The sequence below is a fragment of the Galeopterus variegatus genome, unplaced genomic scaffold (assembly GCF_000696425.1).
Source record: "Galeopterus variegatus unplaced genomic scaffold, G_variegatus-3.0.2 Scaffold356, whole genome shotgun sequence".
Lineage (NCBI taxonomy): Eukaryota > Metazoa > Chordata > Mammalia > Dermoptera > Cynocephalidae > Galeopterus > Galeopterus variegatus.
In genome coordinates this window covers 561,237-576,635 of record NW_007726467.1, presented here as the reverse complement: position 1 = coordinate 576,635, position 15,399 = coordinate 561,237, and the positions used below count along the sequence as shown (strand labels likewise).

At 54.7% G+C, this 15,399-nt stretch overlaps 2 protein-coding genes across 2 annotated transcripts in view; both read left to right on the top strand.

Moving 5' to 3' along the window:
* Positions 1-286: 286 nt before the first annotated feature.
* On the top strand, positions 287-7,856 carry SEMA4C (sema domain, immunoglobulin domain (Ig), transmembrane domain (TM) and short cytoplasmic domain, (semaphorin) 4C). The gene is made up of 14 exons (XM_008567920.1): positions 287-539; positions 1,916-2,064; positions 2,426-2,488; positions 2,645-2,743; positions 2,886-2,982; positions 3,107-3,223; positions 3,326-3,477; positions 3,561-3,736; positions 4,067-4,211; positions 4,310-4,532; positions 4,640-4,752; positions 5,711-5,868; positions 5,959-6,029; positions 6,162-7,856. The coding sequence occupies exons 1-14, from the start codon at positions 431-433 to the stop codon at positions 6,989-6,991; spliced, it is 2,502 nt and encodes an 833-aa protein (XP_008566142.1). The 5' UTR covers positions 287-430; the 3' UTR covers positions 6,992-7,856.
* Positions 7,857-9,325: 1,469 nt separating this feature from the next.
* ANKRD39 (ankyrin repeat domain 39) overlaps positions 9,326-15,399 on the top strand; it is a 7,295-nt gene continuing 1,221 nt past the window's right edge. Inside the window, exons 1-3 of the mRNA XM_008567919.1 lie at positions 9,326-9,436; positions 11,976-12,079; positions 12,500-12,703. Of these exons, the coding sequence (XP_008566141.1) occupies positions 9,337-9,436; positions 11,976-12,079; positions 12,500-12,703 (408 nt within the window). The 5' untranslated portion in view covers positions 9,326-9,336. The remainder of the gene's footprint in view (positions 9,437-11,975; positions 12,080-12,499; positions 12,704-15,399) is intronic.

Here is a 15,399-nt window from a genome sequence, read left to right as displayed (position 1 = left end):
AGCTCCAGTGGACTCAGGTCCTGCTTCCTGAGGTTATTTTAAGAACCTCTCAAACCTTTTAGGAGGGAGTGTGGGAGGGGGTGTCCCCCTTTTTATTTTTTAAACAACTTCCTGTTGAGGGGAGGACCTGGAGACCAGAGAGGGCTTCTTGGAGTCTGTCTGCAACTCCAGTTGATTGAGCTCTTTCCCCGCCCCCCAGGGAGACCCCATGGTCTTTGGGGTTAAAGCCAGGGGTGGGGAGCTGGGTCCCCCTCCAGAAAGAGGGGCAGCAGGCATCCAGAGAGCTCCTGGAGAATCCTGATGAGGTGTTTTCCTGTCGTGACTCTCGGTGTGGTCCCCCTTCCAGGTTGTTCTCTCTGGCTGTGATTCTAACCATTGCTTTTCCCTCAGCAGGGTAGCTGGCCTGGAGCTCACAGCCGGGGCACGTGCCATGGCCCAACACTGGGCTGCCTGGCTGTTGGCAGCGGGGCTCTGGGGCCTAGGCATTGGGGCTGAGGTGTGGTGGAACCTTGTGCCCCGAAAGACAGTGTCTTCTGGGGGTGAGTGCCTGAAGTCTGAGCATAAAGACCAGTGGGGGCAGGAGGAATGGCTGGGAGAAGAGGGATGCTTTCAGGAAGAACAGGGGTGGGCTGCTAAGGAATTGCCCCCAGTTACGTGCCGGCTTTACTCTGATGTATGTGGTGGATCTTTCTAAGAAATGTGAGTGACCCCAGGGACCCAAAACTGGTAGTACAGGTCAGGACCTGGAATTTGCCTCATGACATGTAGATTGGCTCTGGGCCATCCCCACTCCAGACATGGCTGCCCTACATGCAAGAGGGAGAGACCATTCTGCATGGCTCTGCCCATGCCTTGCTTCTGAACTATCACCAGTGCGGGAGGCTAAAGAGAGAAACCTAAACCAGGTGCTGTCTCCCCATCCCCACCCACTGTTTCTAGCTCTCTGCCCCCAAGAGCCCCGTATCAACCCTTATAGACCCTTCGGCTGCCCTGCTGCTCAGCCCTCTGGCGGCCCTGGGTGGGTGTGTCTGTGCAGGTGTGCACGTAGAGAGGACAGAGTGGCCCTAGCAGCCCTCTGTGCGCGCACACACACCTGTATGAGGAGGTGGTGTCAGGTGTTTGTGTCATTTGTGCACTCTGGGGATCTGGGATGAGCTCACCTCCTGCAGGATCCACATGGTGCTAATGAAGCCCTCCTGTGCCCGCCTGTGGGGAGACCCTGAGGACAGGTTGGCAGCTATTCTGGGGGCTGACGTAGGAATCACGTGACCCTGCGTGCCAGGTGGCGGCAAAGCTTCCCAGGCCCTGGGGTTCAGCACCATTTCTGGTCCCCGAGCCTCTGGTTTCCCCTAGCTTGACCTCCCAGCCCCGACTCCTTTGCCTCCTGCCATCCCTGCCCGTCCGCGTAGCTAGCTATGCTTGCATCTCTGGCAGCCTGGCTTTGGGTCCTGCTGGATTGGCAGCCAGGGCCCGGCTGGACCCTGACATGGACAGCGGGCAGCAGAGCAGGGAAGGAAGCATCAGCCGAGGAAGCTGGGGGGGTGAGCGCCCAGCTCCACAGCTGGAGGTGCCGATGACCCTATGAGCAAGAGCCATCAGTCTGATGGCTTCCTCTGGCCGGAAGCTGTGGCTGAGATATCCTTCCTTCCTCCTCACCAGCCGGATTTGCCTCCTCCCAGGCTGGGGAAGGCCAAGGAGGCCTGGGTGGAGCTGTCAGAGCTGAAGGCTATTCAGAAAATGTTCTTTATTGCCAGTCAGGGGGCTTGGCTGGCTTCTGCCTGTGGGGTGCTGGCTGCAAGGCAGGTAACTGGGTGATTAGACCCAGGAGCCCCTTGCACAGAGGCAGACTGACTTGGGGGGGGAGCCTGGAGCCCCAGGAGGCCTGCTCACCCCTGCCTTGTCCGTGTCCATGCAGAGCTGGCTACAGTGGTGCGGCGGTTCTCTCAAACGGGCATCCAGGACTTCCTGACGCTGACCCTGACGGAGCGCACCGGGCTCCTGTACGTCGGGGCCCGCGAGGCCCTGTTTGCCTTCAGCATGGAGGCTCTGGAGCTGCAAGGAGCGGTGAGAGGTGGGGCAGCGGGAGGCGTCCAGGCGGGTGAGAGAGGGCAGGACCCAAAGGGGCTTTGCTTGGTCAGGCTGTCCCTCGGCCCATGGGTGCAGTCTTGCTCAGCCTCCGAGGCCCGCTCTCTCATCGGGGGTTAGCGAGTTGCTTTCCTCTCCTGTTACATTTACTGCATTCTGCCGTAATGGGGTGGGGCTTTGTCCTCTACTGAAAGAAGCCCCCAGAGGATGGGGACGGTGTTTTCACATTGGGCAGGTGTCCCCCATGTTGCTGCTGCGAGCTGTGTGTGTGGCACAGGCTCAGTATGTACCTGTGGCGTGGCTGTACCTGTGATGTTGCTGTGCCCTCTCCTGTCCCCAGATCTCCTGGGAGGCTCCAGCTGAGAAGAAGACCGAGTGTATCCAGAAAGGGAAGAGTAACCAGGTGGGTGCTGGGCGCACTGCTCGCCTGTGGCGCCTTGGGTCCACACTCTCTCTGGGGCTACCTTTGTCCTCATGCTGTCTCCATCCTATTCTTGGTCCTGTGGTCCTCATCTTGGACCCCGCATACTCTCCCTAACTGGCTGCCCTCTCCCCGCAGACGGAGTGCTTTAACTTCATCCGCTTCCTGCAGCCCTACAACGCCTCCCACCTCTACGTCTGCGGTACCTACGCCTTCCAGCCCAAGTGCACCTACATCGTGAGTGTCGCTGCTCCCCCTCGGCACCCTCCAACCCCGGCCCTCATTGCTCTCGTCTGGACTCTGGAGCACGGTCTCCCAGGCCCCATGGGGCCCTGTCCTTGTGCAGCTCCTTCTCATTGTCTCTTTTCCCTGTTCCCAGGACATGCTCACTTTCACTTTGGAGCGCAGAGAGTTTGAGGATGGAAAAGGGAAGTGTCCCTACGATCCAGCTAAGGGCCACACTGGCCTCCTTGTGGGTAAGTGGCTGCCCCCAATGCAGGCTGGGTAAGTCGCCCAGGACTTGATCCCACTCAGGGGCCTTGTTGGCCAGAGCATGTCTACACCTCACTTCAGGCCTGGCCAACCCTCTGTCTCTCATAGATGGCGAGCTGTACTCGGCCACACTCAACAATTTTCTGGGTACGGAGCCTGTCATCCTGCGTAACATGGGTCCCCACCACTCCATGAAGACAGAATACCTGGCCTTTTGGCTCAACGGTGAGCTCTGAAGCACTGGCATGGGGCCTGGGGGAGGTGTTGGGTGGGAGGCCCTGTGAGGGTCCTGACACCCCTCCACTAACTTTCCTTCCCTTCCCACAGAACCTCATTTTGTGGGCTCTGCCTACGTTCCGGAGAGTGTTGGGAGCTTCACAGGGGACGATGACAAGATCTACTTCTTCTTCAGCGAGCGGGCAGTGGAGTACGATTGCTATGCTGAGCAGGTGGTGGCTCGTGTGGCCCGTGTCTGCAAGGTACTGAGTCCTGCAGCAGAGGGCCCTGGGAACCCTGCCAGCCTGGCAGGGCTGACTGGCGGTGTCCCCTTGCCATCTGTCAGGGCGACTTGGGGGGCGCACGAACCCTGCAGAGGAAGTGGACCACATTCCTGAAGGCGCAGCTGGTGTGCTCTGCCCCCGACTTGCACCTCTACCTCAACCAGTTGCAGGCCACGCACACCCTGCAGGGCGCCTCCTGGCACAACACCACCTTCTTTGGGGTTTTTCGGGCACAATGGTGAGTTGGCCAGGAATCCTTCGGGGTGGGAGGAGCAGGTGTCAGGGATGTCGTATGGGTGTGAGGGCCTTGATCAGACCTCTGGAGGGAGTCCAGGTGGTCAGTTGTCCAGAAGCCAAGGAGAATGCTGGGCACCTGCCCCTTTTCATAGCTCCCTGGGTCAGATGGCAGGGCCTGCCCAAATGGCACCTTAAGAGCTACCAATGCATTCTCATGCGCATGACAGCTTTGTGCTGGGGCCTGCCTTTCTGCTACATGTCCGGAGCTGGTGTGAGATGGGGCAAGGTGGGCACCAGACCTGACCTTGGGGTCCCTCCCTCGCTGCCACAGGGGTGATGTGGACCTGTCAGCAGTCTGTGAGTACCAGTTGGAAGAGATCCAGAGGGTTTTCGAGGGTCCCTACAAGGAGTACCGTGAGCAAGGCCAGAAGTGGGGCCACTATACAGACCCAGTACCCAGCCCTCGGCCTGGCTCGGTGAGTCCTCCAGGGCAGGGATGCATTTCCGCCCTCAGCCCCAGTGCCATTCTCACTGCCTGATGGCTCTCCTCCCATACCCCCCTGCCCCCCCCCAGTGCATCAACAACTGGCACCGACGCCACGGCTATACCAGTTCTCTGGAGCTGCCTGACAACACCCTCAACTTCATCAAGAAGCACCCGCTGATGGAGGAGCAGGTGCAGCCTCGGTGGGGCCGTCCCCTGCTCGTGAAGAAGAACACCAACTTCACCCACCTGGTGGCCGACCGGGTGACAGGGCTGGATGGCGCCACCTACACAGTGCTGTTCATTGGCACAGGTAGGTGCATGGGCGTGTGTTGTGGCTGCTGGAGGGTGGGGGGGCGACCTGGAGACGCCTCAGGGCCTGTGCCCTCTCATTTGCACCCCCCTCACCCCCCCCTCCAGGACACGGCTGGCTGCTCAAGGCCGTGAGCCTGGGGCCCTGGGTTCACCTGATCGAGGAGCTGCAGGTGTTTGACCAGGAGTCGGTGGAAAGCCTGGCGCTGTCTCAGAGCAAGGTAGTAAGTCAGGCCCCATGCCACCGTCCCGAGCCCCTCCCGTCTCACCCCCTCTGCCCATCTGCCTTCCCAGTCAGGCTACCGTGCTTGGCCAGGGCAGGGGTGGGGAGGCACGCAGGCACACCTCACTTTAGCTTGGGGTGAGTTCCTGGAAACCAGAGCGCCAGCGGAAGGGAGTCACCGCTCCGCAGTACCTTTACATGTGGCCCGGTCCCTGTGGGGCTGCATTCCCATAATCAGGCCTTGGCAGATGCTCTCATGTCTTCTTCAGACCCTTGCCAGTTGTGCTGTGGCTCTAGCTACAGCCTCTTCCATGATCGTGACCCTGCTGGCTGGGCCTCCCAGGCTGCGAGATATTTATGATGCCTTCATGACGTCAGTGTCCCACCAATCCCCAGACCCACCCCTTGTTGACGGCCCCCCTGAAGTGCTTGCGCATCCCTCCTCACACAGCACTCTTTCTGGCATGATTGCAGCACCCTGAACTTTAATTTGTTTGCCTTTTACCAGCTATTGTGATTCAAAATTGTTCCCCCAGAACATAGAATAATGGCAGAAAGAAAGCGTGGGGTTGAATAAACACACAGATTGGCAATCACCGTTCAAACAGGAAAACACCGTATGCTGCGCCTGGTGCCTTGTGAGGGCCGATGGGCCTTGAGAAAAGTGTATTTCCTGCACTATGCTATGTGTGTGTGAGCGAGTGCAGTCACACTGCTCAAGCTCACAGGTCTGTCCCTTTCTAATAAGGTCATGTTGCTAAGGTGCTTAGGATTGTGTCTGGCTTGTAGTAAGCCCTCAGTGAGTTCTCTGGTTCTTAGATATCCCTCTTCAGGACTAGAGCTCTGCCACCTTCCTCCTTTCGGCACATTTTGTCCTTGTGTTCCCCACAGGAGTCTGAGTTGCCATAGGTGTGGCCTGGCTGACCCTCCCTCCTGTGCCCCCGTTTCTCTTACAGAAGCTGCTCTTTGCTGGCTCCCGCTCTCAGCTGGTCCAGCTGCCCCTGGCAGACTGCCTGAAGTACCGCTCCTGCATGGACTGTGTCCTCGCCCGGGACCCGTACTGCGCCTGGAGTGTCAACACCAGCCGCTGTGTGGCCGTGGGTCGCCACACTGGGTGAGTTGGGCTCTGTATGTGACGGGGCCAGGACGGGGAGGGTGGGTTGGCTGGAGCCGGGCTGCTGACATACCCCGCTTCTCTTACCAGATCCCTGCTGATCCAGCACGTGACAGTCTCGGACACCTCGGGCGTTTGTAACTTCCGTGGTGGCAAGAAAGGTGAGCTGTCTCTTTTGTCCCCCTCCCACTGGGACAGGCCCTAGACTAGAGCTGGAGCTTTTGCATGTCCCCTCCCCTCAGCCCCAGGTTTCCTGCACCAACTCTGCTCTCTCTCTTTCCTTGCCGCTGCAGTCAGGCTCACTCCCAGAAACATCACAGTGGTGGTGGGCACAGACCTGGTGCTGCCCTGCCGCCTCTCCTCCAACCTGGCCCATGCCCGCTGGACCTTTGAGGACCAGGACCTGCCCACGGAACAGCCTGGCTTCTTCCTCTATGATGCCCGGCTCCAGGCTCTGGTGGTGATGGCCGCCCAGCCCCACCATGCTGGGGCCTACCACTGTTTTTCGGAAGAGCAGGGAGCACGGCTGGCTGCTGAAGGCTACCTTGTGGCTGTGGTGGCAGGCCCGTCGGTGACCCTGGAGGCCCGGGCACCCCTGGAAAGCCTGGGGCTGGTGTGGCTGGCAGTGGTGGCCCTGGGGGCCGTGTGCCTGGTGCTGTTGCTGCTGGTTTTGTCACTGCGCCGGCGGCTGCGGGAAGAGCTGGAAAAAGGAGCCAAGGCAGCTGAGAGGACCCTGGTGTACCCTCTGGAGCTGCCCAAGGAACCCACCAGTCCCCACTTCCGGCCCGGCCCTGAAACAGATGAGAAACTCTGGGATCCCGTTGGCTACTACTACTCGGATGGCTCCCTCAAGATTGTGCCTGGACACGCGCGGTGCCAGCCTGGGGGTGGGCCCCCTTCCCCACCTCCCGGCATCCCCGGTCAGCCCCTGCCGTCTCCAACCCGGCTTCACCTGGGCGGTGGGCGGAACTCAAATGCCAACGGTTATGTGCGCCTACAGCTGGGAGTGGAGGACCGCGAAGGGCTCGGGAACCCCCGGCCTGAGCTGGCCGACGAGCTGAGACGCAAACTGCAGCAGCGCCAGGCGCTGCCCAACTCCAACCCCGAGGAGTCCTCGGTATGAGGGCCCCACACCGCGGGGAACACGGGAGGAGCAGCTCCTACTTTTGCACAGGCACCAGCTACCTCAGGGACATGGCACGGGCACCTGCTCTGCCTGGGACAGGCCCTGCCCAGCACCCGCCCGGCCATGAGGACCTGCTTTGCTCAGCGTGGGCACTGCCACCTGGCACAGCTCATCAGGGCACCAGCCTCACGGCAGGCACCTTCCTCTTCTGTGAATCACGGACACATGGGACCCCAGCAGCCAAAACTTTTCAAGGCAGAAGTTTTAAGATGTGGGTGTGTTTGTGTGTATATGTGTTTGCACGTGTGTGTGTGTATGTGTGTGGGGGGGCGCGGAGCCTTCCTGTTTCTGTCAGTCTTCCCTTGGCCTGGGGTCTTCCTGGCGAGTCATTGGAGCTATGAAGGGGAAGGGGTCATATGGCTTTGCCCCTCCTACCCCCACCTGTCCCGAGCTTGGGGCAGTGATGTACATATGGGGGTGGGGCGGGCAGGGTGCTGTACCCCTTGAGGGGAGTGCAGGGCTTGGGTGGGCCTAGTCCTGCTCTGAGGGCTGTGAATGTTTTCAGGGTGGGGGGAGGGAGATGGAGCCTCCCGCGTGTTTGGGGGGAAGGGTGGGCGGGCCTCCCACTTGGCCCCGGGGTCCTGTGGTATTTTATACTTGTCCTCTTCCTGGACAGGGCTGGGAAAGGCTGTGTGGGGGTGGGGGGAGAAGCTGGGCATGCTGCGGATATTGGCATATCCTCTCCCAGCCCTAGGAGGAGGGCCCCTAACAGTGTAACTTATTGTGTCTCTGCGTATTTATTTGTTGTAAATATTTGATTATTTTTATATTGACAAATAAAATGGAGAAGATGAAACCGTGATGGGGAGAAGACATTTGGGCTAAAAGCCATCTGGGTGTCGGAGGGAGGCCTCCCTGTGGGTTGAGCAAGGCTGGACTGGGTCTCCCCACCCCACCCTCACCCACCCCTGTGCCCTCCCAAGGCAGCTGCCCCTTCTGTGGTCCCTGCCTACTGCCCAGACTCCAGTGTTTCCCACAGTGGTGGCTAAGGGGCTGGGAACCAGAACAGGGCCACAGTCCCTTGGGAGCCTGCCTTGGCTTCTGGCCAGAGGAAGAAGCCAGGGCACTGGGAGTGGAGGCCTGGGGACGAGGAGGAGGGGCCTGCCTTCCCAGAACTCAGGAGGGTTAGTGTGGGAGTGAGGGAGCCAAAGGAGGGGGACTTCCTAGAAACAGCTTAAGGCTGTGTAGTCACTCCAGCCTTCCACCCCCCAGGAATATGCCAGAGTCTGTAAGTGCCCCAACTACGGAGAGGAGGAGGCTACCCTCCTGCCACCCAGTACACACCAAACCACTGTCCTAGTGAGGGAGTGGTACCCAGATGCTAGTGAGGAAAAACCAGGCCCAAGCCTGGATTCTGTCACCAGGCACCATTTCTGCGTGCCCCTGATGGGTTTAGACACGTCTGCTCACCCATGCCCAGGGACAGGCAGTGCAAGGGAGTCCACCCACACCTGATGGGGCTTGAGCAGGCTGCACCCTGGGTTTCCTCCTCAGTGGATTGCAAGGCTGGGATCTGCTGACTTGAGTATGCTACGCTTAGTGCATGGTCTGCAGCCCAGAGCACGTTTTGACAAATGAAGATTGATTCGGTGAACGAATCACCCACTGCGGGGCTGGAAGGTTTGGCACAAACCAAGGCCCTGTCTCTCTGCCCTCGGGATTTAACGTGGGGTTGTCTCTAGCGGCAGGACAGGTTGAGGCCACCTGCCCCTTACCGGATTTTAAAGCAATGGCGGGAAGAGGGGTGTCGGCGAGGCCGTTGGGCGGTCCGCCTGTTTGGGGTGGTGCCGGGAAGAGGGGCGACGACCGCAGAGCGCGCCCTAGAGAGCCTGGTGGCACAAGGGAGGTAACGGGTAGATCCTGCGTGACCTTTGGAGGTCTGGGTTCTGGCGAAGGTAACACAAAACCTCCCTGCCAGGCCTGGCCGCCTCGTCCCCACACCCTACAAGGCCCCGCGGCCCGGCGCCGCCCTTTCCCCGCGAGGTCGGTTTCCCGGGATCCTGAGCCGCCCCGCCGCCCTCTGCTTAGCCTCGGACGCCCTCTCGTGGCCGCCTCGGGCGCGGCGCGGCGCAAACAAGCCCCGCCCCACCGCCGCGATTGGTCGTCCCGCTAAGGCCTAGGCTCCTGGTTGGCTGGTTGAGGCCAAGTGGCGGGACCAGGAGGACAACCGCGGACGCCGAGTGGTCGGATCCGGGACTGCGGCGCGGGCACCGCCTCCGTCCGCCCCTCCCGCCGAGGCCCAGCGAGTGACCCACAGCTGAGGGGCGGGCGCCGAGGCGTGGATGGCGGCGCCGGGGCCCTGCGCCGACGGGCCCTGCTGCTCCCGCCCCGGCGCGGTGCCCGGCGTGCAGCAGACGCTGGACGAGATGGACTTCGAGAGGGGTGAGGCGGCCGCGCGGCCCGGCCTTTGGGACCCCGAACGGATCCCCGAGGGCTTCTGGGCCTGGCCGCGGGGAGGGCGGGCGAGGGGACACAGCGCCCGCGGTACTGAGAGCCTGCCGGGGACGCGGCACCAGCTCGGCCATGAGACACCTCGTCGGGCGTGCAGGCGGGGAAACTGAGGCATTGGTTTCCGTAGCTCTTTCCCGGGGTGGGGCGGGGCCTGACTCTCCACCTGATGACCTCACCTGGGAGACGCAAGCCGGCTCAGGTGTCAGAGACTGGCCGGGGAGCGGAATCTCCAAGTGGGTATGGCACCCACCCGAGGCGTGGGGCTTCCGGCGGGCGGCGCGGCGAAGGGAGCCACCACTTGCTGAGCCTGGTGTGTGGGTGGTGTGTGTGCGTGCGATACGGCAACAAAGAATTATCTGGCCCAAAATGTTAACTGTGCTGCTGTTGAGAAAGAAGCCTTGCCCCATCCAAAGTCCATCAAGTCCAGGTCAACAAAACTTGTTATGTATTTCCTACATTTAAAAAGGATCCTTATCTAGCTTATTGTGTGCCTTTTTTTCCTTCAAATCGTATCTTCTTTTTGGGTTCATTTTCCTTCTTCTAGAAGTACATTCTTTAATAGTTTTTTCAGCAAGGATGCCTCCCCCCCCCCCCCCCAAACACTTGTGATAGCTTAGCCAAGTATAAAATTCTAGGTTGACAATTATATTTTTCCCCACAATCCTTTGGAAATATTGTTCCTTCATCTTCTTGTATCTGCTACTACTGTTATATCTGCTGATGACTTTGACGGGTAATGATCTTTTCTTTTTGGTAACTTTTAAATGTTGTCTTTGTTCTTGATGTTCAGTCATTTCACCATGCTAAATTTGCTTTTATTAATCTTTGGGATATAATGTGGTTGATCATCTGAGGACTCACAATTGTCTGTCATTCTGGATAATTCTTAGATGCTATCTCTTCAAACATTGCCTCTCTCTCTGGTACTCCTATTAGACATATGTTGGTACATTCTATCTTCCGTGTTTCCTTACCTCTCTTTAATATTTTTCTCCTTATCATTTTTTGCTGCATTCTTGGTAAATTCCACATCACTAATTCTCTCTTCAACTAGGTCTTATACTGTTCAACCTGTCTATTGTCGTTTGGCTTTTTTCCCCCCTGTTCTGTTGATTTGTGGATTCTATCTTTTCATCTCTGTGAACACATTAAACATTGGTATGTTAAAGTCACTTTTAGGGGCCGGCCCGTGGCTCACTCGGGAGAGTGTGGTGCTGATAACACCAAGGCCACAGGTTCGGATCCCATATAGGGATGGCTGGTTAGCTCACTGGGTGAGCGTGGTGCTGACAACACCAAGTCAAGGGTTAAGATCCCCTTACTGGTCATCTTTAAAAAAAAATAATAATAATTAATTAATTAAAAATTTTTTAAAAAATAAATTCACTTTTAGATTGTGCTATAATAGCCTTTTTTTTTTTTTTTTTTTTGGTGGCTGACCGGTATGGGGATTGGAACCTGTGACCTTGGTGTCATAAGGCTGTGCTGTAACCAACTGTGCTAACTGGGCGACCCCTATCATGGCTAACTTTTGAGGCATGCATTTTCCCATTTGTATTTGCTGACCACCTCTCATAGCAGTGGATTGCTTTTTTTTTTTTTTTTGCAATTTTTAGTCTTTGAGCTCACAAGTGGCCTGGAGCTTTCACTCTGAACCCTGCTCAGGTGTTCACACCAAAGTCCCTGAGGTATGTGTCCAGTTCTGAGTGCCCTTTATTTTTTTATTTTTTATTTTTTTTAAAAAGATGACCAGTAAGGGGATCTTAACCCTTGACTTGGTGCTGTCAGCACCACACTCAGCCAGTGAGCTAACCGGCCATCCCTACATAGGGACCCGAACCCATGGCCCTGGTGTTATCAGCACCGCACTCTCCCAAGTGAGCCACAGGTCAGCCCTGAGTGTCCTTTAAATTCTACAGCTTCAGTGCCTGCTCACCACTTTGCCCATGGTTTCACTTTGTTTCTGGCAATTTCTTTTTCTTGCTTTTGAATTTGACTCTGTATTCAAACATTAAAAACATTATTTTATCCAACATTTATGTGTTTGAAGGAGAACAAGGGATTTCTGTGTATGCCCAATCCTATTGTCCTGATTAGACAAGCTCCTTGCCTTGTTTTTTTTTTAAAGATGACCGGTAAGGGGATCTTAACCCTTGACTTGGTGTTGTCAGCACCACGCTTTCCCAGTGAGCTAACCGGCCATCCCTATATGGGATCCAAACCCATAGCCTTGGTGTTATCAACACCACACTCTCCCGAGTGAGCCACGGGTCGGCCCCTTGCCTTCTTGTTAATAGATATGTCACCAGCTCAAAGAATTCTTGGCACAGAGGAAGGGCTTTGTTAATATTGGTTAAAAGAACAAACATTTTCTATTTTATAGATGAGAAAACTGAGGTCAAGGGTAAAAGAAGCACTAGCTGTCCCCAGCCTTTCAGCATGATTCAGTACTTTGGTTGTCCTTCTGCAGGAATCTGGTCAGCAGCCCTGCATGGAGACCTGGGTCGTGTGAAATATTTAGTCCAGAAGGCAATGGACCCGAGTCAGCCTGACTCGGCTGGCTACACGGCGCTGGTGAGCTTGGAGGAACACAGGGTCAGAAGAGGGAGAAACTTCAACTTGGGGGATACCTGATCTGTGAGGAGGGGGGATTGATGTTCATCTTTTATCAGCCCTCCCTTCCTTCTGTCCCAGCAGAGTTTCTGTTTCAAGCCTCATGTGAACCTGGGTTTTTATCATTAGAGTAAGAGCTTTACATCAATTATTTAATTTTATTTTCGTAACAATCCGATGAGGCAGGAATGATACTCTGCCCATTTTCCAGTTGAGGAAACTGATGCTAGAAATGAATAAGCTTGCCCAGGTCACCCGGCTGCTGGGGGTGGTACCCGAGGTGATCCTAGGCCACTCTTTGCAAAGCCTGTGCCCTCACCACTCCACCACCCTTGTCACCTGCCTGGGTTCTGCTGTCTGACCTATTCCTGTTCCCTGCAGCACTACGCCAGCCGCAACGGGCACTATGATGTATGCCAGTTCCTGCTGGAAAATGGAGCCAAGTGTGATGCCCAGACCCACGGAGGTGCCACTGCTCTGCACCGGGCCAGCTACTGCGGGCACACTGAAATAGCACGGCTTCTGCTTTCCCATGGGTGCAACCCCAGGTTGGTAGATGATGATGGCATGACCAGTCTACATAAGGTAGGCCCCTCTTCCTCCTTCCAAACTTTTTTTTTTTTTAATTCTGAAAATTATAACATGTTCACTAGAGAAAACATGGGGAAAACAGAAAAGCATAGACAAGAAAATAAAAATCATTTGTAATCTCGGTGCTCACCGATCATCACTTTAGGATTAATGTATAATTTTCCTTTGTGCTGTGCATGTAAATTAAAATGTGCAGAGTCATTTTAGTTTTCTTTCCCTTAGTAATAGGTCATGAAAGCTTTACCATGTAATCGGTTTTCTGAAACTTATACCTACCCTTGCCTGTCCCTAAGTACACTTTCTTTTTTTTAATTTATTTTAATTGACACATTGTAATTTACATATTTATGGGATACAATCTGATGTTTTGATACATAGATATATATGCACATATATACCCACTTTCTATATTATAGCCAGAGCGATCATTTCATTAAACTCTGACTAGAAATACACATGGTAAACAACTGAGAAATACAAAAGGCTATGCCACGAAAACGAGTGTCCTTTCACCTTGACCCCTCGTCCATAAGTTTCCTAGGTCACCTCCTTCAAGGCATCCACTTCACCAATTTCTTATGCATCTTTGAAAAGTGGCTTATGCATATTTATGGCATATATGTATAAATATATTCATCTTTTGCTTCCACCTTGACTTTCTTCCAGAACGATGGTTTTAAAAAGCAGTTCTGATCGTGCCATATCCTCACTTGGAATCCTTCAGAGGCTTTCTTTGCCCAGGTCCATAAGCCATTTTGCAAGGCCTTCTGGAGTCAGCTCCTGCCTGCTGCTACAGTTTTATCCTGAGCTCTCGTCCCCTTATCCCTTAATCTCTTTCAATTTCCTGACCATGTAGTATTAGTGTGATCTTTCCTTTTTCATTCTCATTTTACTACTCCATGGCCCTAGGGCCATACGTACGTAACAAGCTGTTCCCCCATCTGGCGGCCTCTCCCCTCCCGCTGTTCGTCTGGCTTGTTTGTACCCTTCCTTCTGGCTCTCAGCTTACACATCACACCCCGAGAGCCTTCTCTGATCCTCAGATATGGTTAGTTCACCCAGATACATGCCCACCTGGATACAGCCTGGACTCAACTTTTCCTAACTCCTGTCCCCCTTGAAATTTTGTCTGAGGTCTGTCTCTCTCAATAGAGACAGCTGAGACTTTAACTTGTTTACTGTTGTGGCCTTAGCACTTAGCACAGGTGCTCGATGAATATGTGCTGAGCGAACAGCTGGAGGTTGGTTTGTTTTTTTTTTTTTAAATACTTGCCAGTTGGATAGGCAGGTTGCTTATTTCTTAGTGGTCTAAACTGGTGTTGCTGAGGTGTTTTACTGCCAGAAATCACATGATGGATGTATACAGGAATGACGCTGCCGTGGGTATACCTGGCTGGTGTTACCCTTGGTTTGCAGCATTTTAGATACATCTCTATCCCTTTTTCTCTCATTCAGAGAATGAAAATGTGTGAGGGATATGCATTGTTCTTCTCTGTGTGTGTGTGTGTGTGTTTAATAAACTATTCGCAAACGTTAGTACTTTATTTCTTGTAATAACTTATTTGGAATGCTTCTCACAGCTGTTCACAGCGTTCCACTGCCTGAATTGAGGCAGTGAGATTGAGAACCTTAGGTCTGTGGTCATCAAGAGGGTCTGCTAAGTAAAGGTTTAGATACAAATGTGGGATGATGGTGGCTTTGAGTATTCGTTTTGATACCTCTGAAAAGCCCCTCTAGTCCATCAGTTTGTCTGTTGGGAGGAGTGGGGAATACAATGGTATGATGTAGTTATTTAGAATTCAGACAAACCTGGTTAAGAATCCCCAGCTGCCACACTAGCTCTGTGACCTTGTGCAAGTTACTTAACTTATATAAGCCTAAGTTTCTTCATCTGGAAAGTGAGAATAATGATGGTTCCTACCTCTGAGGGTTACTGTGAAAGTTAAACAAGATAATCTATGGGCCGGCCCGGTGGCGCACTCGGTAGAGTGCAGCGCTTGGGAGCGTAGTGGCGTTCCCGCCGAGGGTTCGGATCCCATATAGAGACCGGTCCGCTCACTGGCTGAGTGCAGTGTGGACGCGACACTGAGGGTTGCGATCCCGTTACCGGTCATGAAAAAAAAGACAAAAAGGAAAAAAAAAAACAAGATAATCTACATAAATCACTTAACTCTGTTATTTTTTTGGAGGAAGTAGGTTAGAAATCGATGTCCAGATCGGGGTCATTTATCTGAAGGAGAAGAGAAGAAAGCGTGGAACGTGGGCACCAGTCTTTCCCTGCTCTTGTAAAAGTTCCCAAAGGGGAGGGGCCGTGTCTGGTGCATCTCGTACCCGTGGTGCCCAGCACCCTGTAGGTGATCTGTGAATGCCTATGAAAGGTGCTTAGAGATCCAAGGTTCTGTACTTGTTTTTTTTTTTTTTTTTTCCTTTTTGTCTTTTTTACTAACCGGTAATGGGATCGCAACCCTCGGTGTCACACCTGTACCAGGGACCGGCAACGGCATCGCAACCCTCGGTGTTGCGCCTGCACCGCGCTCAGCCAGTGAGCGGGAACCGGTCTCCACATGGGATCCAAACCCTCGGCGGGAGCGCCGCCGCGCTCCCGAGCAGCGCACTGTAGCAGTGCGCCACCGGGCCGGCCCTACTTGTTTTTAATATGTACATTTGGCCAAGGATAAGAATGGCCACTG